At 36.2% G+C, this 26,528-nt stretch overlaps 1 protein-coding gene across 8 annotated transcripts in view; it reads right to left on the bottom strand.

Annotated features, from left to right (window-relative positions):
* Positions 1 to 26,528, bottom strand: part of MPDZ (multiple PDZ domain crumbs cell polarity complex component) — a 166,856-nt gene that overhangs the window by 88,331 nt on the left and 51,997 nt on the right. For all 8 annotated transcript variants that reach the window (XM_027105869.1, XM_027105867.1, XM_027105865.1 and 5 more), the window contains 8 exons: positions 19,928 to 20,137; positions 19,301 to 19,440; positions 18,058 to 18,271; positions 15,263 to 15,391; positions 13,453 to 13,662; positions 10,525 to 10,639; positions 10,083 to 10,171; positions 479 to 662 (listed from right to left, as the gene is read on the bottom strand). In XM_027105869.1, coding sequence (XP_026961670.1) covers positions 479 to 662; positions 10,083 to 10,171; positions 10,525 to 10,639; positions 13,453 to 13,662; positions 15,263 to 15,391; positions 18,058 to 18,271; positions 19,301 to 19,440; positions 19,928 to 20,137 — 1,291 coding nt within the window. The remainder of the gene's footprint in view (positions 1 to 478; positions 663 to 10,082; positions 10,172 to 10,524; positions 10,640 to 13,452; positions 13,663 to 15,262; positions 15,392 to 18,057; positions 18,272 to 19,300; positions 19,441 to 19,927; positions 20,138 to 26,528) is intronic.

The raw sequence follows: 26,528 nt of genomic DNA on the forward strand, positions 1-26,528 counted from the left end.
ACAGCTTATGAATGGCATTTCTAAATGTGGAAATAGGAGTCTCATGGTCTACTGACTGAGCTAGCCAAGCCTACACACTGAATTAAAGTTGATTCCTTCAAGGAAAGGGTGGGCATTTAGAAACATTATGGGGGGTCACACACATAATCTAGGCAGAACATATTTCCCCCTAAAGAGAAAATGTAGCAATGACATCCAAAAGTAAGGCAAGGACAGAAAGCAAATGACTGCACGTGTTTCCAAATGAGAAGTGGTGACTGAATAAACAGTATAGAAATCTGCTTTATTCGGAAGCCCATTCTATAGTTAATGGATGCATCTCTGGTTCCAGTTAATCTCAACTTTAATAAATTCCCTTTTTACTTGGTTCATAATGAATACTTAAGACAAAAAGTGACTCTTTAAATAATTTCAGAATTAGAAAAAATACAAAATGATGTTAAGAGTCTAACTGAAAACCAGATTCACGTGGCCTTACCTTTGCTTACACTTGCATTAACAGGAGACAAAACTGCATCTTTTGTGATGTCCTCCCGTGACGCAAGCTCAGCGTCCTGCTTTGCTCCTCTCCTCATTAATGTCAGGTGAACAGTCTGTCCTGTGTGTCGCAACACCTCTACTGCTTGTTGATTGGTAAAACCTTGAAGGTTTGTGCCATCTACCTATGATAAGAACAAGACATGTTAAAAATAAAAGGATAGCTGTATTACCAACCCACGAAACACACGGTTACTGCTTGTCAGTGAGAACAAAATTGGGAATGAGTATTCCCCTAGGTGGGGGGATGGGCTAAAACCTGTCTGGGGACCAGTACTGGCTCAGACGCACTGGAATCACGCAGGAGTGTTTCATCTGTTTTAATACAAACTAAGGGGTCTCACTTCCAGAAATTATGAGCCAGCGAGTCTAGAGAGGGGGCCAGGATTCTCCACCTTTTAAAATATTCTTTTATATTTCTTAGGGGAACCTAACGCACAGTCAAGTTTGGAAATCAGTCCTAGGCAGGATACAGAGGTATAGAAGACAGTGAGGAAGTGGCTACTGAGAGTGCTGACGAATTCCGAAATCATACTTACACCGGCTTTAAAAAAAGAAAGATGACAAAACTACCTTCCTTTTTATTTCTTTGCCTCTTCAAAAAATATTTTCCCTTTTTATAGTTCACAAATGACAAAACACTTGATGGTGCCCCTGTGACCTTTCCAAACTACAGATATGATTCCATCACCCCCCACCCCGGCCTTTCGTAGAACACTCCTTGAGACAATGCTCCAAATTTTTAACATGGCTTAGGATGGCTGTGTCAACCCCACCTCCCATCACCAACCTCATCCTGCGGGATGCTGCCTATTTCTCTGCACTCCAGCCCCAGAGGACCATTTCCGTTTCTCTGACCTGCAGTGCTCCCTTCAGCCGTGAGGTCTTTGCAAGTTCTGTTCCCTCAGTCTAGACTCTCTGGACAGCCTGCTCCAGCCCATGCTCTTTCTTATCTATTTACTAAAACACCCATAAGTACTTTAGATCTCAGTTCAATAGTTATTTCCACAGTTAAGCTATCTTGAGGCCCCTGACTTTAGTCAAAGTCCCCTTTACCATTTCTCCTTCACAGCACTTATCAGAAATTTAATTTTACGTTTTCTGTTGTTATTTGGTTGATTTCTGCATCCTCCAAGAGGACAGGCTCTGTGTGGCATCAAAACACAGTGCTGGGAATTCCCTCACGGTCCAGTGGTTAGGACTCCGCGTTCTCACTGCCAATGGCCTGGGGATCGATCCCTGGCCAGGGAACTAAGAGCCCACAGGCCATGCGGCCACCAAAACAAACAAATAAACAAACAAAAAAACAGTGCTGTTCACACAGTAGATATTCACAAATGAGAAATGAGAAACTGGCTCATATGTCAAAGGTTTATTTGGAAAGCAAATTATATTTTTGAATAAATAAATGCAGATTATAACACCTTATTTTTTAATACATAAAATTTGAAAACAATTTGGAAAACTGGAACAATAAATTTAATGTTGAAATTCAAAGTCACTGATATTCCTTTTGAATTGTGAAATGACTATAAAATGGCTATTAAGTGTCATGCTTTTCTGAGCACAGTGCTGACCACATTAGGCACTCAAATATTTACTAAATGAATGAGAACTACAATAAAGACCTAGATCAGTGATCTCCAAGATGAAGTACCCTTACTGCAGAGGTTTCTGGAAGAATATAACACACTCTTAATTAAACATATTTTAAATCTCATTTGTTTTACACACACACATATATAATACATACATTAACTATGTATATAAAACAATATATATAATACATATAAAACAACATATATCATATATGAATATATAGAGAGGATAAAAGAGGAAGGAGAAAGGGGTAGTTTATAGATCGATAGATACAGATTTTTTTACCAATGGGGATATTCAGTCAGAAACCTAGAGACCTCTGATCTAAATGATCAATTGGACTTCGGAAGTTACTTAAGTTTTGTACGACACTTTTGAGCTAAATGGCAACTTGCACATAGGTGTCTAACACTCTCCTCTTTCCTCCCAACACCACCTTGTTGATTCCCTCTTGGAAAGACTAGTAAAAACATAATAACAGAGAAAACACCATAACAAAACTGGAAACCATGGAAGAAGACAAGTCCCTATACCAGTAACTTAGAGGAACTTCTATGAGGAATGGTCTGAACATGACGAGATTGAAGGCAGGCCAGCTGGATCTCTAAATTTGAGGGAATAGTTTCTCTCGTCTGTAAGATGAAACTTCAGTAAAATCCAACAACTGCCCTTCATTAAAAGGAGGAAGTCAGGGCTTCCCTGGTGGCGCAGTGGTTGGGAGTCCGCCTGCCGAGGCAGGGGACACGGGTTTGTGCCCCGGTCCCGGAAGATCCCACGTGACGCAGAACGGCTGGGCCCGTGACCATGGCCGCTGAGCCTGTGCTCCGCAACGGGAGAGGCCACAACAGTGAGAGGTCCGCGTACCACAAAAAAAAAAAAAAAAAAGGAGGAAGTCACATGGTACATGTGGGCCCTAACCAGTGATTCTAAAAACTACACCAAGTGCTAGAGGTCACACCAAGCTGGGAGCATGGGGCAGCACAGAATTACATATGTGCAGTGAAGTCACACTATGCACACACATGCATACGCACACAACCCCAACTAACTCCTGGTTACACAAAGAAAACAATCTCTTACTATAGAGAGGTAACGTTCCCCATTGTGGTTTCCTGGTTTCCTCTCTATTCTATTAATCTACAAGTGAAACTGACTAAATTTAAACTTTCCCCTTCCTTCTTGCTTTGTCAATTCCTGAATTATTTGTACAGAAATCCATCTCAACTCCCTTTTGTACAAGCATAGTTCTCACTGAGATCTCTGAGAATAACTAAAGGTCACAAGAATTGAATACCACAGTCCAAAAGAAGGCAGGTGCCCTGAAGCATCAGTACAAACATCTTCCAATGAGACTGTCACTGCAGTGAACAGGAAAAAAGGTATTTTCTGAAACTTCCCTTCAAAGGAATTCATAATTCATTATATTGATGGAAGTAGGGATTATACATACAAAGAAGGAACAAGTATCTACCAAAAAAGAAAAAGAAAACTGTTACAGTGAAGGCAGTCAACAGGATTTTAAATACTGCAAAAACAAAGTCAAGGAATGGAAGACAGGAATATGCAATTTTCCCGTATTTCAGAGGATAAGAATAAATAGATAAAAATGGTCAGGGAAATAAGACTGAAGACATAATGTGGCTGATCTAGAATATCAATGTAATTGTGAAAAGAAATACAAGGAGAAGAGAATAATTGAGGAAAATTGAAGAAGAGAATAATTGAGAAGAGATAATTGAGGAAAAAAATAATTGAGGAAAAAAATAATTGAGGAAAATAATTGAGGAAGTAAAAAAAAATAATTGAGGAAAAAAAAAATCAAAGAAATGATTAGTAGATAAAGAAATTTGCCTCTATAAATCAGAGGTATATGAAAAACTAGGGGAAAAAAACTAACACCCGACATATCATGGTTAAATTCTTAGATTTCAAAAATCAAAAGAAAAAAATCTATCAGCATCTAGGCAACAGAGTGAGCAGGTAATCCTTTGTGAAAGAAATTACAAACCCAAAATTTTATATTCAGTGTTAACATATGTGAAAATGGAAATTATGTTTGAGATGCTATGATTATTTATATCCTATACCGTGTTGTGAGATGGCCACCATGCAGAAATTTAAACTAACTGGTCAAGAATTATAATTTGTACACATTTAGGGCATAAATGGGCTGAGTTGTTAGAGATTAGGAAAAATTTAAAGGAGGTTTGTTTTGTTTTTTTCTAGAGAGAAGAGTGTTGTAAGTCCCCACTCCACCTAGATGTTTAGCCTTTGACCACAAGTCAGAAGAGCTGCATCACGTGTTGTAGGGAAGAAGGTAGTAGACTGTGTCTAGCTCTGTAAGAAGGTTAAGGGAGAGGCTGTTTAACTGCTCGGCAAGTGAAGCAAGAGAAAACTATTATGTTGAGAACTGCTCAAAAGCCTAACTCTGTCTGGGCACAGACCAGAAGGGGACCACACACACACACACAGACACACACACAGACACACACAGACACACACACACAAACACACACACACACACACGAGACAGCCAGGCTGGAGCCATCTTGAAACCTACCCAAGAGTACTCCTAGGGAATAATGGCACCCCAAAGAGAGAATCTATGGAGCAGAATGCTGAGAAACCAGGGCCAAAGGGAAGAAGAGTCAGTCAGATGAAAAAATCTACCATCTGTCATGGAAAGTTCAAATATCTCCACAAGGATCTCTCAGGAATCCAAGAAGGAACCCTAAATGACAGTCGGTTTTGAATATCCTCCAGGTTCACTCAGTACAAAGCCATCTTACAACAGTGTCAGTCAAGGATGAAGTGTCTTACTGTCTTTTCCTCTCTTCCTTCTCTCACCTTTTACACTGGTAAGAGTCAGAAAGCAAATGAGAAGGTGAGGGAGGAAAAGAAAAGCTAGGTAGGGAAGACATACTGGAGAGTGCATTCTCTATCCCTATGTAAGCCATCAGTTCATAGCAGGCTTCTGGGAGGCCAGGGAGGCAGTCTGAAATTAATTCTTTAGGAAGGGAAATTTTTAATACTAAATTGGGGTTGTATTTGGTGATTTTTGATTGGCCAAAGGCCTTTTACTCTCTAAGAACAATGTAAGTCATGGCACTTGCCTAAGATTTCTTCCAGGGAAAAGGGAAGACCCTTCCCTATAAAAAACTAAAAGAGAGTTGATGACAAAATTTCCAAGGTTGTTTAAGATTATCCCCCCTAAGTCTTCCTTATGCAAAGTCTATGTTATCCCCAGTCAAATCATTCAAGTGTGCAAAGGCAACAGAAGAGGTTATCAGACAGAAAAGGTTCAGAAAGTCTACCAACACATTCTTTCATTTAAAATTTACTAAAAAACACTCTAGCTGACTAAGAGATTAATCAGATTTAAAATTCAACATAAGAAAACAGTGGCAGGGCTTCCCTGGTGGCGCAGTGGTTGAGAGTCCGCCTGCCGATGCAGGGGACACGGGTTTGTGCCCGTCTGGGAAGATCCCACGGATCTCCACGGCATGTGGGATCCTCCCGGACCGGGGCACGAACCCGTGTCCCCTGCATCGGCAGGCGGACTCTCAACCACTGCGCCACCAGGGAAGCCCTTTATGGCTCAATTTTTAAATGTAGTTTCACTAAGAAAAATCGAATGTATATGATTTTTTCTACTAAGTAGCAATAAAGTAGCAATAAAGTAGATTTTTCCTACTTAGTAGCAATAAAGTTCATTATGTAAAGGAAAAAAAACACATTTTTCCCTTTTTTTCAAAACCTGATGACCTGAATTTTAAAATATATTCCTTACACAAATGTCAGAGATGGTAGGTACTAGCACAGAAGAAATTGCTATAATGGAATAACCACGGACTTTTAAACCTAGACGTTGGTTCAAATTTCTCAGTATCTTCATCTGTAATATGAGAATAATGGTACCCACTTTCCCAAAATTACAGCACATGGCACTTTGTACTGGAAAGATGCTCAGAAACTGTTATTATTATTAATAAAGTGAAGAAGTGATTAATAAACATGAAAACCCCAAGCCCTATGGGAGCAGTTTCTGATCAACATAATTACACCCATCATACATATGAGACAAGGTCACCAAAACCTAAATCAGGGCTCAGGCCATCTCTGATCCCTCAATATCACAGGAAGAGAGTTAAGAGGTGGCTTCAGACCCAACTGTCCCAGAGACAAAAGTGCTGTGGAACTAGGTGCAATGGCAGTAAACTGCCTATGTGCCATCTCAAGGAGAGATCCAACATCCTCAAAATGTGCAGTGCAGATACCACAATTAACAGGTGCAATTAATAAGTGGAGAAATCCTAGTTAGAATAAATGGAAAAGCCCAGCTCCTTAGCACACTCAATCTAGCTGGCCAAGCCTCCTCCAACGTGGCCTGTACCTATACACACATACAAAACTTGGGACTATTAACAAAGTCACAGAATACCAAAGGCAACACTTGATACCTTTCCTTATTTATCAATACATGCTTGTTTAGTATTTTTTTAAATCAGACGTTAATTCTATACTGCTTTTATCAAGGACCAATCTAAAAAAATGAGTATATGATTTTATCTAATGACAAGGTTGGTCAACTTTAAAATAAAATAGACCTTTTATTAAATAATTCCTATATAGAATACCAATATATAATGTGGAAAAAAAAGTCTCTATTCCCCGCCCCGTAATGTCTACAGTGAAACTCTAGGGGTCAACAGAGCACAATTCGTAAAACAGGAATCTTATAACAAAAGAGTTTAATGTTTCAAAATAATACATCCTCAAAATAGTAGGAAATAATTTCTTAATCTTCTCACCACCTCAACAATTACAAAATAAAAACATAGTTCCAAATAGCTGCTGCTAGGACAAAATTGAAAAAAAAAAAAAATCAAATACAGCAGTTGTGAAAAGGAACTAGTGTGAAGAACTTTCCTACCCGTATCTCAAAAGCCCACAAGATGATGGTATTTTGCACAAAATTAATGCATGATCAAAAGTACTGCATCATGTTCCTTAAAAGTCGAGGTGCTTCCAACTTTGAAGAGAATGTTGCTAAAAATTAAAAATATAACATTGATGACAGCAAAGACAGTGATTTTATTGAAAGCAAGAAAATACTTCAGAAGAAGGGTGCTTCTGCTTTTGAGTCAAAAATTTCCTTTAGCACTGATCTTGCCTAAGCGAAATTATATTTGAGATTCCACTTATATAAGAATGAAAATAATGACAAGCTTGAAAGGAAACTTTTATGAGACTTAAATATGTAATCATTTCAGACCCTTAAAAAATATCTGCTTAATTAAACTGTACTTATGTGCCATGCATACTATGTATTTTAAATAAATAACTCATTTGGTTTTCCTAAAAATCATACAAGGGAAGTGTCTTTATCCCAATTTTGTAGGTTAAGGAATCTTGCTTCTTGCTAAACGGTTAAACATGGAGTTATATGATCCAGCATTTCCACTCCTAAGTATACACCCAGGAGAAATGAAAACATACTTCCACACAAAAGTTTGTACATGAATGTTCACAGCGGCATTGTCTGTAATAGCCAAAAAGTGGAAACAACTCAAATGTCCATCAACTAATGAATGGATAAATAAAATGTAGTGTGTCTCTACAATGGAATATTATTCAGCTATAAAAAGAAATTAAGGGGCTTCCCTGGTGGCGCAGTGGTTGAGAGTCCGCCTGCCGATGCAGGGGACACGGGTTCATGCCCCGGTCTGGGAAGATCCCACATGCTGCGGAGCAGCTGGGCCCGTGAGCCATGGCCGCTGAGCCTGTGCGTCCGGAGCCTGTGCTCCGCAACGAGAGAGGCCACAACAGTGAGAGGCCCACGTACAGCAAAAAAAAAAAAAAAAAAAAAGAAATTAAGAATTGATACATGCTACAACATAGATGAACCTTGAAAACATTATGCTAAGCAAAAGAAGCAAATCACAAAGGACCACCTACTGAATGATTCCATTTACATGAAATGTCCAGAATAGGCAAATCTATTGAGATAGGAAGTAGATTGGTAGTTGTGCAGGGCTGGGAGGATGGAGGAATTAGGGAGTAACTGCTAATGGGATGGGTTTCTTTTAAAGGTTAATGAAAATGTTCTAAAATTGATTGTGATCATGAACGCACAACTGTAAAGATACTAAAAGCTTCTGAATCATACACTTTAAATGGGCAAATTGTATGTTCTGTGAGTTATATCTCAAGAATGCTGGTTTTTAAAAAAGCTTTCTATTAGATTCAAATATATAGTCTGGGGGGCAAGTACATTAGCTATATATTCAATTTTTAATTCTTTATCAGATATGGATTTAGAATATGTATATATTCACTCTCTCCCTCTCCTTTTCCTCCAAAATAAAAAAAAAAAAGTAAAGTAGTTAAGTTTCATTGTATGTTAAAATAGAGATACAATGGGAAAGCTCTTTCCCAGGATATGACCAGCTTAGGTGGCATGCACAACTTGGTCTTTAGAGCAGATTTCAAGAGGTAAACAGGTGTAGTTAGGAGTTTTATAGAACAAAGGTCAAGAAAAGTCACAGAGTTGCAATGTAGAAGCAAAGAGCAGAGACTGATAAAGGACATCTCTATCTTTCTGTTAAATGTGAAAGAAAACACAAAACATAAAATTTACTCTTATCCATTTTTAAGTATATAGTTCAGTAGTGTTAAGTATATTCATGTTGTTATACGATACATCTCCAGAACATTTTCATCTTGCAAAACTGAAACTATACCCATTGAACAACTTCTCCCCATTTCCTCCTCTAACCAGCCCCTCACAACAACTGTTCTACTTTCTGTTGCTATGACTTTTTATGCCTGGCTTATTTCACTTAGCATAATGTTCTCAAGGTTTTGTTGTAGAATGTGACAGAATTTCCTTCTTTATAAGACTAAATAATATTTTATTGTATGTATATACCACATTTTGTTTATCCATTCATCTGCAGATGGACCTCTGGGTCACTTACTCATCTTAGCTCTTGTGAATAATGCTGCAGTGAACAAGGACTCTTCTATCTTAACTACTATTAAGATCCCAAGGGGAAAACAGACTTCATTACACATAAACAAATATATATTAAGATAAATCAGCATTCCCCAAAATGTACTCCAAAGAATATAATATATGTTTGAGGGAAGAAAGAACATGATTACAAAAGTTTAGGAACCTCTGAAGTAAAAGAGTTAAACAAGTTTCTTTATTGGGAAACTTCTCAGGTTTTGATTTTTCAATGTGCATTGTGGACCCCTAAGAAATGATATCACAGGCAGTTTTTCCTAAACTTATTTAACCAGAAAGCCCTTGACGCAGGGTCTCTGGGATTCGTGTTCTGAGAAGTAGTTAGGGTAGTCCAGTTTCCACTGAACACTGAACTGAAAGTTGGATTCTTTTTATACTACCTTGAACAGCTATGTGGTCAAAACATACTAATGTTACTAGGATACAATTATGAGCTTGATCTAACCAAGAGGATCTGGCTTTATTTTATTCCTTTATAGTCTTACAGCTAAAAGGAGCCCTGGTCATGGTGCCAACAAAAATAGTGTCATTCTGAAGCTGATGTAAAAAAATGCACACAACCCAATTTCAGATTCAAGTACACTAAAAGTGATAATGTCTGGTCTTTAGTTTTGGAGCATCTGCAGCTAAAATACAAGTATGATTATTAATGTACCAAAATCATTAAAACCAGAAAGCAGATGTATTAGCAGTTAGTCAAGAAAGTGTCCCACCTTTAGAAAAGGTATCAATAAAGCTTCTATCCAATGCTCTGACTTCCACAAAATAATGAGTAATTGTGATGACAGCTCAAACCACCAAAGCAAGCTTCAATTAGTACAGAGCTACCTGTAGTTCTCAAAACTGCATGAACTAGGAGAATGCATCTCTCAACCATGAAAATTAACAAAGCTGTTATTAAATGCGTACTTACTGCTATAATTTGGTCTCCAATTTGGATTCTTCCATCATGTTCAACAGCACTGCTCTTTGTAATGCTCTTTACAAAGATTCCTGAAGGTTCTAAGATTAGAAATAGGTTTGTTTTTGCTTTGTTTTGCTTTACTATTTACAAAGCACACTCAAACAATACCCATCCTCCATTCTCCAAATATAAAATCCTAATTTTGCACAGATATAAATCAACCAACCACACAAAGAAAACCACTAGTAGAAACTTACGCTACAGAAAAAGACAATGGTTTTGTCTGAAATAAAATATCAGAGTCGCCTGCACTAAATTATTCCTAAGGAAGATTTCCATCAGTTTATGACAATCTGAAAATACATTATGTTGATTCAATATTTCATAAGACAAAGACATTATAGGCAATTGCCAAGATGAAAGAAATAGAATATTAATGTTTAAAAACTACCTAATTTTTTATCTCCAATGTAACCAGCAATGGTAATTCCTAATCCTTGGACATTTTTAGTGAGTTCTACATCAAATGTCTCATTTTCTTCACTTTTCTGAGTAGAAGCATCAACCTAAAATAAAATTGATAAATAAATATACACATAAATAAACATGTAAACAAACAAGATAATCTTTTTTAAGCCACAATCTTTAGAAATAATATGATGTAATTGGGTGTTAGAGAACTCAGCTAGAAAATTATAGAGTAGGGATTACTCCTTCAATCTTGACAACTTGGACTCAGCATCACATTTTTACTCAAAAGGAATGTCAAGAGTAAAGCTGAACACCCCCATCAGAGAAATATATAATTGTCTGTGTGTGCAAAATGTTAAAAATTAGACAGTTTCTTATTAACAAATTCTATTTTCAGGGATGGCTCATCTTCATTTTTGAAGAAGTTAGGATGTAATACAGTTAAAATAACTCATACTTTGAATCCACATCAGCAAGTTCAAATCTAGCTTTGCCACTGTTTTTTTCTAAGCATCACTCTGCTCAACTGTCTATCAGGAATAAGAACAAGTCCAGCTAACAATTATTGAGCAGTTTCTATATAACAGACACCTGTCATGTCTCAATTCATTTACTCCTTAGAATAAGCCTATGAGGTAGGTACAATTACTGTCAATTTTTCTCTGGTGAAACTGAGGAACACAAACTTTTCCAAGGACAAACAGCAATCTAGTAGAGGCAGAATTCAAATGTAGATAAGCTGGTTGCAGAACCCCTGCTCTTAAAAGCTGCACAGTATGTTAATTCCTCCTAGAATGTAGGGGCCATACTGCCCACTCAAGACATGCCGTTATTACTACCTTAAGTTGAGAGCTGATTCTAACACCATGAATGTGAATCTATCCTCCAGATATACTATTAATAGACTGATGATTATTTTGAAAGCCAGTGAAATATATCAAACAGCTAATTAAAACTGTCCTTGGGGCTTCCCTGGTGGCGCAGTGGTCGAGAGTCCGCCTGCCGATGCAGGGGACGCGGGTTCGTGCCCCGGTCCAGGAAGATCCCACATGCCGCGGAGCGGCTAGGCCCGTGAGCCATGGCCGCTGAGCCTGCGCGTCCGGAGCCTGTGCTCCGCAACGGGAGAGGCCACAACAGTGAGAGGCCCACGTACCGCAAAAAAAAAAAAAAAAAAAAAAACTGTCCTTGTATTTGCTTTATAAATTCAAACTTTAATACAAAAAGCTTTTTAGAAGGAAAGAATGCCTTTACACATGATTTCTTTCATTCCTGGAGTGGTACCTGAAAGCAGATTTCTCTAATATGTAGACTTGTTATTATGTATTGGACTGAAGGGCAAGGCTCGCTGAATAAAGCATGAGTGAACTAGCACAGTAAGTCATCAATAAGTTGTTGGCATTATATACTAGTGTGGTGTCAGCAGATTCCACAGAGAACCCTAGGAAGATCACAAAAGAATGAAGTCTTTGGTTCGAATGGACATGCAGGTTGGGGCGAGCTGGTAATGGTTTCTGATTTTCTTTAAGCACACTCTGTACCTCACTGATAAGTCACCTAAATGAGATATAATTGTATAGTAAAGTTTTATTTTTTTCATTGCACATAATTATCTGTGCAAACTTAGCAAAAGTTTAAAGTTTAGATAATTACAAGAAAATGACAGGATGAAATCTGCTTCAATTGAAACAAATGTGTCTTCTATTTTTAATAAGACTTATGCAAGTGCTATTTTAGAGGGTGGCAATTTGACTATCGAATGGTTTTAAAAGGGGCACAAGCTTCACAAATGATGATATGCACAGAATAGATATTTTTCTAAGCTTTCAATTACATCAAGTGGTTTTTGGTATTGCATTCATTTATATATTGCTGAATAAAATGTTTTGTTTACCACAAAAGAATGCCATTTAAATACTTTCATAAACAGGCTTTCTTTCTTTACTTCTTTCTCCCTGCAAAAAATAGCAACGAAACTCAATCCTAAAAACAACAGAATCATGGAAATTTCAAGTGTTCTAATAAAGTTTTAAAGGGCTTGTGGAGGAGGTTAGAATATTAAAAGAAAGAATCTGTAGCAACTGTTTAGAAAATAACTGTTTTTAGATCTATAAGAAAGGAATGTAGAACTTGCATTTGCTATAAAGCTCATATAGAAATTGGTCATAATTCTCTTCTTAAATATTTAAGAAATTTCTGGATAAAATTATTTTGTTGATATTTAACCCACTATCATCTTGTGACCTGAACTATTTGAGATAACCATCACATTATAATAATTTTGAAACATTCTAGCTTTTATCATACCAAGTTAAGAACAAAGATGGAATGCTCTGCGCCTATGAAGCTTTTGTCACAACCCCGAAAGCATAACTTTTCTCTAAAAAAAAGTATATAAGTGGGTCAAGAATAGCAACTTATTACAAATCTGATAACAATTATATGACATACCTGAAAACAACAATGAAAGGTTTTAGTAAGCTTTATTTATCCACCTTGCCCACAAAAAGACACTAAGAAGCAAGGTGTTGAAAGGGAATGATTGGAACTTACAGCCCACCTTACAGAAACTCTTCTAAGTAAGAAAAAGATAGAATTAAATGTTTTATGTATTAGTAGCAAATAATTCTTTAAAATATATCCAAACTTCAAAACATTTTCCTCATAAATGTGCTTAGAGAAAAATCAAAAACAGTAATCTAGAATTTTTAAGCAATCTATCTTTCACCTGTTAGACATTATTCCTATTTAATAAACTATTATTAGTGCTGAAACATCATTACATTTGAACTTTGTTTCATTCTTTAGCACTAATACACTAACATTAATAAGTCTAGTTTCTAAATAAACACCACTGTCATCTAAGTGCTACAGTCTATGACTTTCCCATTAACTGCTTTTATCTCCTTACCCGCATCTCTGGTGTAGAAGATGGGGATGAGGAAAGCGTGATGCCCAAAGAGGTGGGCACCGCTGGTTCTTCCATGGCACCTCTTGCAATCATCAATTTGACTCTATTTCCACACTGTCTGAGGACCTGGGCTACTTGCTCACTGCTCATTCCTGCTAGATCTGTGTCACCAATCTTTAGAATGTGGTCTCCACTGCATAATCGCCCATGCTGAATAAAAAGGGATTGATTAGTCAGATTGTTGTTGTTATTATTATTAACTTCATCAGAGAAATCCCTCATTTAGAGGGAACGAGAGTAATAACAAAAAAAGAGCTATTACATGAATTACCAATCATGGTACATTAAACATGTGGTTGTGATGTTAACTGTCTTTTGAAGCATGCTAACTTCATTAAGTGTGATGTAAGTAAATGAAATTCATAAATATTCTTTAAATCAATAGTTGATATGACCTTTTCAATTTGATTTCTACCCACTCGATGCAAGAAAGCGCTAGTCTTTCTGTGAATTTTTTGAGGGATAAAATAAACAGAAAATGCCACTAAGGAAATGTGAAGTATAACTCACTTCACAAATATATATAACTCAAAATACAGTATCAACCACAAAAATCCACTGAGTTAATACCACAATTTTCTGCATTGCCATTTCAAAAATTTGCATCCCTAAAAAACTCATTTGCAGATGAAATATTTGTGAGACTTAAAATCAGATAAACCAGGGAAGTGAACAGCAGTCTGGTAAGCCTCCATACATGCACTGTCCACTAGAACTTTCTGCAGTGATGAAATGTTCTGCATTGTCCAATATGGAAGCTACAAGCAACATATTGCTCTAGAGCACTTGAAATATAGCTCGTCTAATGGAGGAACTGGGGTGGTAATTTTATTTCATTTTAATTAATTCAAATTTGAATTTAAAAAGTGATATGTGGCCAGTACCTACAGTATTAGACAGTGCAGCTCTATACACAAGGTAAAGCTGATTTACCACAAGCCTGTCAATTAGAGAAATTTCACTGGATACTGCATGATACTGGCTAATGTTTAAAAGGAAGAAAATGCACATACTATTGAGTTACTCTCAATAATTGATAAGGTTATCTCTATTGATAAGGCTGCCCATAAATCTGCCTTTCATTTACCAATATGAAAAATACTTGATGCACGTGACTTAAGTTCAAATACACATGCAAAAGCAAACAGCTTTATATATAAAACATTATAACCAAGGCAAAAGAGACACTAGAACTTGTCAAATTAAAATGTAAATCATAATTAGTAACTTTACAATTTTCTCACATATGCTCCAACAACTTTACATAGCATAAATGGCAATGCTTTAATAAACTACTCTAAGAGATAAAAACAGGCTGTACTTCATATACAAAGATGACACCAGTGACCCATCACTAAAGGGACAAGATGAATCTTATTTTTCGCCCTTCAATAATGAAGTATTCTTTTTTCCATAATACCTTGTAGCTATAAAACAGATAAGTAGGCTTATAAACATGATTTACAATCATAAAATAAAGGATATATACCTCTACAATGATCAAAACCACAACCTGGGCTTTAGTCTGTGATTCTAAAGAGGCTTAAGATCACTGTCTGTAACTGTAACTGAAAATCAAGGTCTCTCTTGAAATGTATTTCTCCCCAGGTCTAAGAAAAACATTTTACATACAAGTCCAGCGAAAGAGAAGATTCTGACACTGTCTAAAGCCAAATTCTCTTCTAACAGAAATGTAAAAGATGAAGGTGTATTTTTGATAAAACATAAAAAATCTGCTGGAGTAGCTTACCTGATCAGCTACTCCTCCAGGCAGGATGGTTTTCACGATCACGCCAGTTGCTTTTCCTCCTACAATGCCAAATCCCAGACCAGAGCCATCATTTACCAATTCAATAGTCTCCACGTGCTGCCAGTGAACCTGAAAGCAAAGCCCCCATATGAATTTGAAAACATTTTACGAAAAACTAAAATTATTACTACAGTTGAGATCTCTATGAATATTATTTTGTGATTAGTATTAAATAACTAAGTGCAGACATAATAATGAGTTTTAACAGGGTCCCTTTTATTTAGTACACTTCTCTTTCAACATGTTGTTACTGCTATTGATATAACCATTCTTGAAATAATCAATACATCATTACAGTGACTGCATTTAACCAGGTAAAGAGAGATTTGCAAGATCCTTTGTAGAACTTAAAAAAAAAAGGGATGATCAAGGAAAGACTGTTAGCTGTTAAGAACTTCTTCTGCATAAACCCTATTGGGCGAGATTCCAAACAAAGTGACCTCTTAAAGTCACTGACAGCTGTCAGTGACTTTACAAAGCAAAATTAAGATTTTATTTGCTTACCCTTAGAGTCAACTGGTTTTTTTTCCTTTTTTCTTTTTTTTAAAGAGCTCGTACTCTGATAAGATCAATAAGATTGTTTTTTGTTTTTCTTTTTTAATTTATTTTTTGGCTGCACAGCACGGCATGAGGGATCTCGGTTCCCGGACCAGGGATAGAACCCGGGCCCTTGGCAGTGGAAGTGCGAAGTCTTAACCAGTGGACCGCCAGGTAAGTCCCTAGAGTAAACTTTTTTAAGGGACTAAAAATTTTTTTTTTTTTTTTAAGGAATGATGTCAAGTAAAAAGGCTACATAAAGAAAGGTAACAATCCCATTCACCACTGCAACAAAAAGAATAAAATACCTAGGAATAAACCTACCTAAGGAGGTAGTAAAAGACCTGTGCTCAGAAAAGTATAAGACACTGATGAAAGAAATCAAAGATGACACAGATGGAGAGATATACCATGTTCTTGGATTGGAAGACTCAATATTGTGAAAATGACTATACTACCCAAAGCGATCTACAGATTCAATGCAATCCCTATCAAATTACCAATAGCATCTTTTACAGAACTAGAACAAAAACTCTTAACATTTGTATGGAGACACAAAAGACCCCGAATAGCCAAAGCAATCTTGAGGGAAAAAAATGGAGCTGGAGGAATCAGACTCCCTGACTTCAGACTATACTACAAAGCTACCATAATAAGCAAGACAATCTGGTACTGGCACAAAAACAGAAATATAGATCAATGGAACACACCTATCATCAACTAATCTATGACAAAGGAGCCAAGGATATACAATGGAGAAAAGACAGTCTCTTCAGTAAGTGGTGCTGGGAGAACTGGACAGCTACATGTAAAGAATAAAATTAGAACACTCCCTAACACCATACACAAAAATAAACTCAAAATGGATTAAAGACCTAAATGTAAGACCGGATACTATAAAACCCTTAGAGGAAGAACACTCTTTGACATAAATCACAGCAAGATCTTTTTGACCCACCTCCTAGAGTAATGGAAATAAAAACAAAATAAACAAATGGAACATAATGAAACTTAAAAGCTTTTGCACAGCAAAGGAAACTATAAACAAGATGAAAAGACAACCCTCAGAATGGGAGAAAATATTTGCAAATGAATCAACGGACAAAGGATTAATCTCCAAAACATATAAACAGCTCATGCAGCTCAGTATTAAAAAACAAACAACCCAATCCAAAAATGGGCAGAAGACCTAAATAGACATTTCTCCAAAGAAGACATGCAGATGGCCAAGAAGCACATGAAAAGCGCTCAACATCACTAATTATTAGAGAAATGCAAATCAAAACTACAATGAGGTATCACCTCACACCGGTCAGAATGGGCATATCAGAAAATTTACAAACAACAAATGCTGGAGAGGGTGTGGAGAAAACGGAACCCTCCTGCACTGTTGGTGGGAATGATACACCATCAATGATACACCAACCAGTGGTTAATTGATACAACCACTGTGGAGAATAGTATGGAGGTTCCTTAAAAAACTAAAAATAGAATTACCATATGACCCAGCATATGGTATGGGCATATACCCAGAGAAAACCATAATTCAAAAAGACACATGCACCCCAATGTTCACTGCAGCACTATTTACAATAGCCAGGACATGGAAGCAACCTAAATACCCATTGACAGACGAATGGATAAAGAAGATGCGGTACGTACATATAATGGAATATAACTCAGCCATTAAAAGGAATGAAATTGGGTCACTGGTAGAGGCAAGGATGGACCTAGGGACTGTCATACAAAGTGAAGTAAGTCAGAAAGAGAAGAACAAATATCGTATATTAATGCATATATGTGGAATCTAGAAAAATGGTACAGATGAACTGGTTTGCAAGGCAGAAATAGAGACACAGATGTAGAGAACATACGTATGGACACCGAGGGGGAAAGTGTGGGGTGGCAGGGTGGTGGTGGTGGGATGAATTGGGAGATTGGGATTGACATGTATACACTAATATGTATACAACAGATAATAAGAAACTGCTGTATAAATTAAATTAAATTAAAAAAATTTTTTAGAAGCCATAAACTTAATCATAATTACATAAAAAATATTCCAGGCCACAGAGAGATGCAACAAAAAGGGAAAAACCCAAGAAGTACAAAGAATCTACAGGAAGTGTGAACCCATACAAAACCTTAAAGAAATAGAAAAATACGTTCTGTTCCTCTTGAAAATCTGATGTACTCACCGGATTAGAGTGAGCTGAAATTGTGCTGGCCGCAGATGGAGAACGGGAAACTATGGGGCTGATGAGCTGAGGCAATGAGCCTCTGGCAATAACCAGCTTGACAGTATCTTTAGCTTTCTGCAGGATGCTGATAGCCTGCTGATGTGTAATTGTCTGATCAAGTGCCTGTCCGTTAATAGCAAGGATCTGATCAGTTTCCTTCAATCTTCCATCTCTAAGAATGAAAAAGGGGGTAAAAAATAACTAACAGCTCTCAAAACAATGACAGCTTCTTTGGCACGCATTTTCAGGTTATTTTTAATTCTATTTTCTAATGTCCACACTATGAAAGCTTTTTCCTGCAGTTGCACTTCTAAAAATATTTTTTCTATTTCTTTAATTTAGTATGTATATGAGATGGTGTTTACTAAACTATTGTGCCCAGTCATTATGCTGTACACCTTAAACTTACATACTGCTGTATGTCAATTATGTCAAAATAAAAATGGAAGGGAAAATATATATGCTTTGGCTCCAGTTGACCTACCCCTAATCAACCCCTCCCAGTTAAAAGCACCTTCTTTTCAGCTACCCACTCAACCTATACATTGTATTTTAGATGTTCCTATCCTCTACAAATGAAAGCAAAGATGTATATATTTACTTGTTGCTTTGAGTATATTAATAAAATATAGCTCAAATTATCACAGGCCATTTGTATACTTTTCTATAAAGTAATTTTAAAATCTAATCAAAAAGAGCCCATTTAATAGCAATGAGAGTACTGCCCTAGTCAAATTTTTCTTTCCTTACTAAAAAATGATTAAGTTATGACTAAATTTAAAAGTAACTCTTTCAAAGGACTTTCTTTTTATCGTAGCAATGTTAAGAATTTAATGATTGCTAAAAACTAATTAATAACAGATTGTATTCAGTTTTTTGTCTGTTTTTATTCATTTTTGTTCCTTGAAATTCTCCCAAGGTGAGCAGTACCTTCTGAATCTGGTATCAAAAACAGAAAAGAGGGGCTTCCCTGGTGGCGCAGTGGTTGAGAGTCCGCCTGCCGATGCAGGGGACACGAGTTTGTGTCCCGGTCTGGGAAGATCCCACATGCTGCGGAGCGGCGGGGCCCGTGAGCCGTGGCCGCTGAGCCTGTGAGTACGGAGCCTGTGCTCCGCAACAGGAGAAGCCACAACAGTGAGAGGCCCACGTACCGCAAAAAAAACCAAAAACAAAAACAGAAAAGACACAGTGACAGTCTCACCTGTGGGCCACACTGCCCTCCTGGATCTCCTGCACAAATATCCCCAGTTCTCCCCGGTTTTCACTCCTCAGTCCCACAACACTGAACCCAAGGCCTCCACATGGAGGTTTGAGGAGCTCAAAAACTTCTATTTGGCGACCCTGTTCAGGAAAAAAAGCAAGAAATATAATTAAATGCAAATCACTGCACTTGCAATCATCTTATTAGTGACATTAATCTGTTCTTTAAAAAAAAAGAAATTAAAAATATTTTTTTCTAAGATAAACTTTATCACTCATCACCTAGAATGAGACATTTATTTATCCTGAAGAATATTTCTGAAACATAACATATAATGCTCAATTTAAAATATGATAATTAAAAAAAGGAACAGAAAAATCTCAGAATCACCTAAACCCACATAAATTCTACATCTTTGTCATTCCAATTTTTTCAGATATTATAAATGTCTTCATAAATAAGAATATAATATATATTTTAAATATACTTGACATATATTTAATGTATATATTTAACTTACATAATGTAAATATATATAAGTATTCTTCAAATTATCCAGGATTTGATTACATTCTTAAGATATTATTATACATTCTATCATTAACTATCAGGAAGAAATGCTCTTACCTGGGCCATATTTTTGATCAGTTGATCAAATTCATCACAAGCAGGTTTCCCATTGATGTGTGCAGTACCCAATCCTGTAAGAACTTCCAGATTCCCATTATTTGGGGATAATAAAAATGATTCATTTTGCAGAGTAGGAATTACAGCTGGGCTGAGATGTGGAATGTGGGCACATTCAACATTTGAAATTGTGGGAGTTGCAATGTTTACCTAAGAGTAATATGGAGACTATTAACAACTTTGTCATTCCATAAACTATTTCATAGCAATCATCCCAAGAGAGGTAATAATGAAGTACCTACGAAATTTCAAAATGTCCATACCCTTTTATTCTGCAACTCTATTTCAAGAAATTTATTTCAAGGAGAAAAATTAGAAAAATACACAAAGATGTAAACGCAAGGATGTTCAGCACAGCACTATGTTTTAGGTGGAAAAAGTTTTAAAAACTAATTAAGTGAAAAGAATCAGTGTTCAACTTCAAGGTACTCATTAAAACACACACAAAAACACATCCATACATATGTTTTTAAGTGAAAAAGCCTAGTTATTGAACAATAACAGTAAGTATAGTACAATTCAATGTACACTCAGAAAATGTTTACATGTGTATTAAACATCTGGAAGAATATACACCAAAACACTAACAGAACACTAGTTGTCCCCAAGAGATGGGATTCCAGAAGGCCATTAACTTACCATATTGCTTGAATTTTTATAACAACCTATGCAGTAAAGAATTTGGTCTTTCCCAGAAAGAAGCCTGGCCTTTGTCCTTACCTCATAGGAAGAAACTTCTAAACCCTTGGAATTTCCCAGATGACAGAAGTGTCTCTGTTATTCACAGTGGGCCCCAAGGCCACATGATATCCTCTCAAACTCTTAAACTAAGTCATCTCACATGGGCAATCAATCATGCCTATGAAATGATGTCCCAATAAAAACTCTGAACACCAAGCTCAGGTGAGCTTCCTGGGTTGGCAATACTCCACGCATACTGTCACACATCGAGTTTGGGAAGGGAACACTTCCTGAGGAACATGGAAGCTTCACATCTGGAATCCTCTCAGACTCAGTGCTATGCATCTCTTTCTTAGGTTAACTTTCGACCTGTATCCTTTCCCTATAACAGACCATAACCATGAGTCTTAACAGCTTTCAGTAGGTTCTATAGGTCCTTCTAATGAATTACTGAACCTGAGCGTGGTTTGGGGAACCTCCTGAATGTGCAGTTGGAATCAGAAGTGAGGATGGTCTTGTGTGGACTCTTCCTTCCAACTTTGTATTTGGAGCTTAACTCCTTGCTGTTGGTGGCACAAGTCTAGTGCAGAGCTTCTAGTCTGGAGGACTATGCCCTCAAACCTCACAGTATGGTTAACTCCAGGTACAATGATATTAATAAACAACAACAAAATATTCTGTAATTACTTGTATGTGCCTGTTATACAGAGCTAAATAATCTAATAATAATAAATATTTATTATTAATATTTATAGAATATCTTATATAAAGTCATACTGACATTAATATAGTAATATTAAATAATAATAAATATTACATTAAAGCTAAGCAATTATTAAAACAGTGCAAAGAGTCAATCCTAATTTTGTATTTCTATAGGGTATCTGGAATGTAACTTTTAATTTACAATTAATCATAAGAAAAGTTATAGCAATGACACTTTTGGATCACTCTCTAAGCTCATCTCCCAGCACTCTGTCCTTCACTCACAAAGCTCCAGCTATACTAACCACTTTACTGTTCCTCCAACTGCCAAGCTGTTCTCTCTAGCAGCCAAGTACGTCCTTCCCCCAATAATCTACGTGCTTACATTTTTTGTTCATCCAAGTACACTTAACATCACCTCAGAGAAGGCCTCCCTGACAACCCTAACTAAGACTGCGTCCCACCATTACGCTCCATGAACTGACACTGCCCTGTTTTTCTTCATGGTGCTTATTATTGCCTGGCATGCACCCTGCTGTCATGGAGCTTCCACCCCAATCTGCAGAGACAGACTAGAATGTAGAATTCTCCAGTGGAGGAATTCGACTATTTTATTCTCTATTATATCCTCATCCTCTAGGAGAGTGTCTTGCATGGAGTTGGCTTTCAATATCCATCTGCAGAATAAATGTTTATCCATTTTTAAGGACCCACTCTGATCTAATCTGCCCAATGACCCTCCAAGAATCACTATTACCATTTTACAGATGACAAAATTACACAAAGTCACACACCTAGTAAGTAGATTATGACCTAGATTTTTTTCATCATGGTGCTACTACCATCTTCGTATTATACACATAGCAAACAATCATTTCTGGAAATGAGACATTAGTAAATGTCTTCCACTGACAGAAGCAATCAAAATATTTCACAATTTATGTCACCAATCCATGCCTAAGCTTGTTACCTGTCCTAAAAAATAAAACAGGAAACTCAGTAACTTACCAAAGTTACCAGTAATTCACCATTTTATTGGCTATCTACAACCACAGATGTAAAGGAGATCAAGGTATTTGAGGAAGAGGCTTTTGGGAATCCTTTCAAATGCTTATTTTAAAATCTACAGCAGGCATGATCAATTATTATTTTTTCAAAAGTAAGCTTCTTATGCCAAACCTGATTTTTTTTTAAACCTGAGCATGGCAACTTCAATAAAATCTGCCAGCAGAAGATACACTGTTCAGGTTGAAGCAGATGGCATCATGAAATCTGTGACAGGCTGAGGATCCCACACACCAGGACCTAATGCCTATGGTATGTTTGCATAGGGAAAAAATATTTGGAGTTTTGCTACAGTGAGCTAGGATGAACAAATCACATTATAAGCACAAAGAGTCTGTCTGTGTGAAGTTAACTGGTGAAACAGAAGCTCTGACACTATGCAAGACAAGGTGTGAAGGCATTCCAAGAGTAAAGTTATATATGCATATAAAGCTATATGATATTGAATATCAGTTGTCTTCCACAAATTTGTTAAAGGTTAACAAATGACAATGACTCCTCCTACCTCCTCCCAGCCACTGAGGTCTACATAAATGTAAAAGCAAAGAGATCACATAAGTAAAAACTAAAATTTAATTATACCGTTATACAAAAGGCTTGTTTCTAACTTTGAAAATTTATACCCATAGCAAAAAGGCACCTTGTGATTCTGCCATAGCTTTATTAAAATGGCTTTCTGAACTATAATCTCTTTGAAGAACAAGAATGAATCTTCTTTGCCATGATAGGTCTGTTCATAACAGACACAGTATAAATGTTTAATAAAAAGAACTTGACTCCCATCTTGGTTTATAGAATATAAAATAAACAGAAGAAAACACAACTATCTGTTGATTTTTACATACAGGTAAACAATCTGTATAATTTATGGAAGTTGCTAGTAAATGAGCAACAGTCACCACATAATTTTCTGTTCTCTGTTTAGCTTCTGGCTATTTCAGTCTAAAAAGGTCTTTTATGTTCTTAGTAAATAAACATGTATTAATTTATGGATTCTAATTAGTGCTAACATTAAAACATAAATAAAAACTATGTAAGGTATTCAATTAAAAAGTTACCAAATTCTTTGTGAAAGGGTAATATGGAACACCATCTCAGTATTTAGAAAAACAGGAGGAGCTCTATTATAAGATGTAGTCAGAACCAGCAAAAGGTTCACTTACTCTAAAAGGTCAGATAAAGCAAAAATCATAACAAAGGACAAATATACAACTTAAGCACGTTATTTTAACTTAAAACACACATACATATTCACAAATATCTTGATATATGGGAGGTTCCACCCTCTTTCTTATATAAACCACATTCATATAATATGGACTTTTTTTTCAAATTCAGCCTCTTTACAAGGTGAAGCAAGAATCTGGACAGTTGGGAAACAATTTCAGGATAGAAACCTTCCAGATTTTTAGGATATTTTTCTTCAGTGTTTCACAGTTGCCTCTAACACAACCAACTCACCAACAATTGTTTTATCAATTCATCTGTGTAGTCTTTAAAATGAATTTAAATAACTTTTCACAGAAAAATATCTTTTGTCATAACTTTTATACTACATAATAAAGCCACACAAATATAAAAATATTATGACTTGCATAACTAGCTCTAAAATGACTTTTTAATAAATATACACTTACAAAAGCAAAGAGACAAGAAAATATCTGACTGAACAAGTGTTTAGTGCTCCGGGCATCAGTCAATATGCACTACAGGAGAAAAGGACAGCATCTTTTTACGTAGCAAACAACTTATCTGGACGTGTACTAAGAGAGCTGCCTCTTCTATAAGAGCATCCCAAGAAAACAAAAATTCTCTTTAGTTCTCTGTACAATTAAGCTCGCCCTGTGGAAATAACTGTATGAGAATAACCCTTCCACTGAGATCATTGGAAAATTTGCATAAAAAGCTGTTTAAAAAAAAACTTTAAAAGATCAAAAGGAAACCATCACTTCTGCCATATTCTATTCATCAGAACTAAATCAGTAATGCCAGCCCATACTCAAGAAGGTATCACACAAGAGCACAAATACCAGGAAGTAGGGATTATTGGTGTCCAGCCTCCAGGCTGTCTATGATAGCACATCACGGTAAAGCAGCTGAAAGCCAAGACAGAGGGAAGATCTTAAAAGCCACCAGAGCAAAAACAGACCTTATAGACCTCAAAGAATAAAGGTGACATCTGACTTCTCAAGTGAATCACTGAAAGACAGAAGAGAACTTAAAAATTAAAAGAACTGACAACCTGACATTTTCAGAACAACCCCCCACATACATACTCAACACACAAAGTATTGTTTCAGTTTTGTACAAAAGAAATACCAAAATAAATTCTTATGCAAAAAGAAAATGATCCCTGATGGAATTTCCCTAATGCAGAAAAAACTGAAGAGCACAAAAAAGGGTTTAAAAATGTGAGTAAATCAATAGAAATTGCTTACAACACATAATCGAAAAGCTCTGAAGTTTAAAATTCATGTCAAATTAAACTACGTGAATAATTACACAAAATATAGGAGTAGGGTAAATGGGGTGAAAGGTATTAAGTTCCTTGAATTTTCCAGGAAGTAGTGAAAGTACTAATTAAAGTAGAATCATATAAGTTAAGGATGTATATATCTGATGAAGGACTCATACCTAGAATATATAAAGAAAATTCAAAACTCAGGAATCCAAAAAATCCAATTAAAAAATGAACAAAAGACACAAAGAGACATTTCACCAAAGAGGATACATGGATGGCAAATAAGAACATAAAGGTGTTCAGCATCGTATCTGTTAGAGAAATGCAAATTATAAGCACAGAAAGATATCACTATATACCTAACAGGATAACTAAACAACAGCACATGCTGGTGAGGATGTGGAGAAAACGGAACGCTCATACACTGCTGGTAGGAACGCAGAACAGTAGAGCCCCTCCGGAAAACAGTTTGGCTGTTTCTGAAAAAAAACCCTCAGTGCATATTTGCCATACGACCCAGCAATTGTGCTCCTGGGCACTTATTATAGAGAAATGAAAACATATGTCCACACAAAAACATGTACATAATTGCTCATAGCAGCTTCACCTATAAGAATAAAAAACTGGAAACCAACAAAATGTCCCCTAGTAAGTACATCCATACCCAGAATAATACTCAACAACGAGAAGGAACAAAATATTAAGATACACAGAAACTTGGAGGGATTATACTGAGTGAAAAAAAACAATCTCAAACTGTCACATACATTATGATTATATTTTTATAAGAGTCTTGAATTGATTAAATTATAGAGATGGAAAAGGGTGCCAGGGTTAGGAATGGTGTGGAGTAGGGGGCTGGATATGAATATAAAGGGGTAGCAGAAGGGAGGTCTTTGTGGTGGTGAATAGATCAGTATTTAGATGGTGGTGGTAGTTACACAAATCTATACAAGTGGGAAAAAATGACACAAATTGAAAAAATTAACACACATTGTACCAGTATCAGTTTTGTGGTATGATATTTTACTATAATTAAGATGTAACCATTGGAGGAAACTTGGTGAAATATACATAGGGCTATACATATGCTACATTGAAAACTTCCTGTGAATCTGTACTTAATTCAAAATAATTTTTTTAAGTTAATTCAAATAGGTTAAGGATACTGACTGTAATCTTTAGGGTGACCAATAAAAGAATAATAAAATGAAGTATAAATAACATGCTAATAGAAGAAGAAGATAATATTAAAAAGTCAACTAATGCAAAAAAGGCAAAAAAGAGTAAGAAAACAAAAATGTCAAATTTAAATTTATCAATAATTACATTAAATATGAAGGGGTTAAATACTCAAAGACTGAAATTGTCAGATTGGATAATACAGTAAAATCCAAATGTATACTGTTTACCAAAGACACAGATTAATAATAAAAAAAGAGATACAGAAAAGATGAAAGTAGAAAGATGGAAAAAAGATACACAACACTTACATTAACCAAAAGAAGCCTGATACAGCTAAACTAATATCAGACAAGTAGATTTTAAGAAGCATCACTGAAGATAAAAAGGGACAATACGTAAAGGGTCAATTCAACAGAAAGAAAAAACAGTCTTAGTAATCTAAAA

This window comes from Aethalodelphis obliquidens, unplaced genomic scaffold (genome assembly GCF_003676395.1).
Source record: "Aethalodelphis obliquidens isolate GAN/ISIS:26980383/991018 unplaced genomic scaffold, ASM367639v1 scaffold7, whole genome shotgun sequence".
NCBI lineage: Eukaryota > Metazoa > Chordata > Mammalia > Artiodactyla > Delphinidae > Aethalodelphis > Aethalodelphis obliquidens.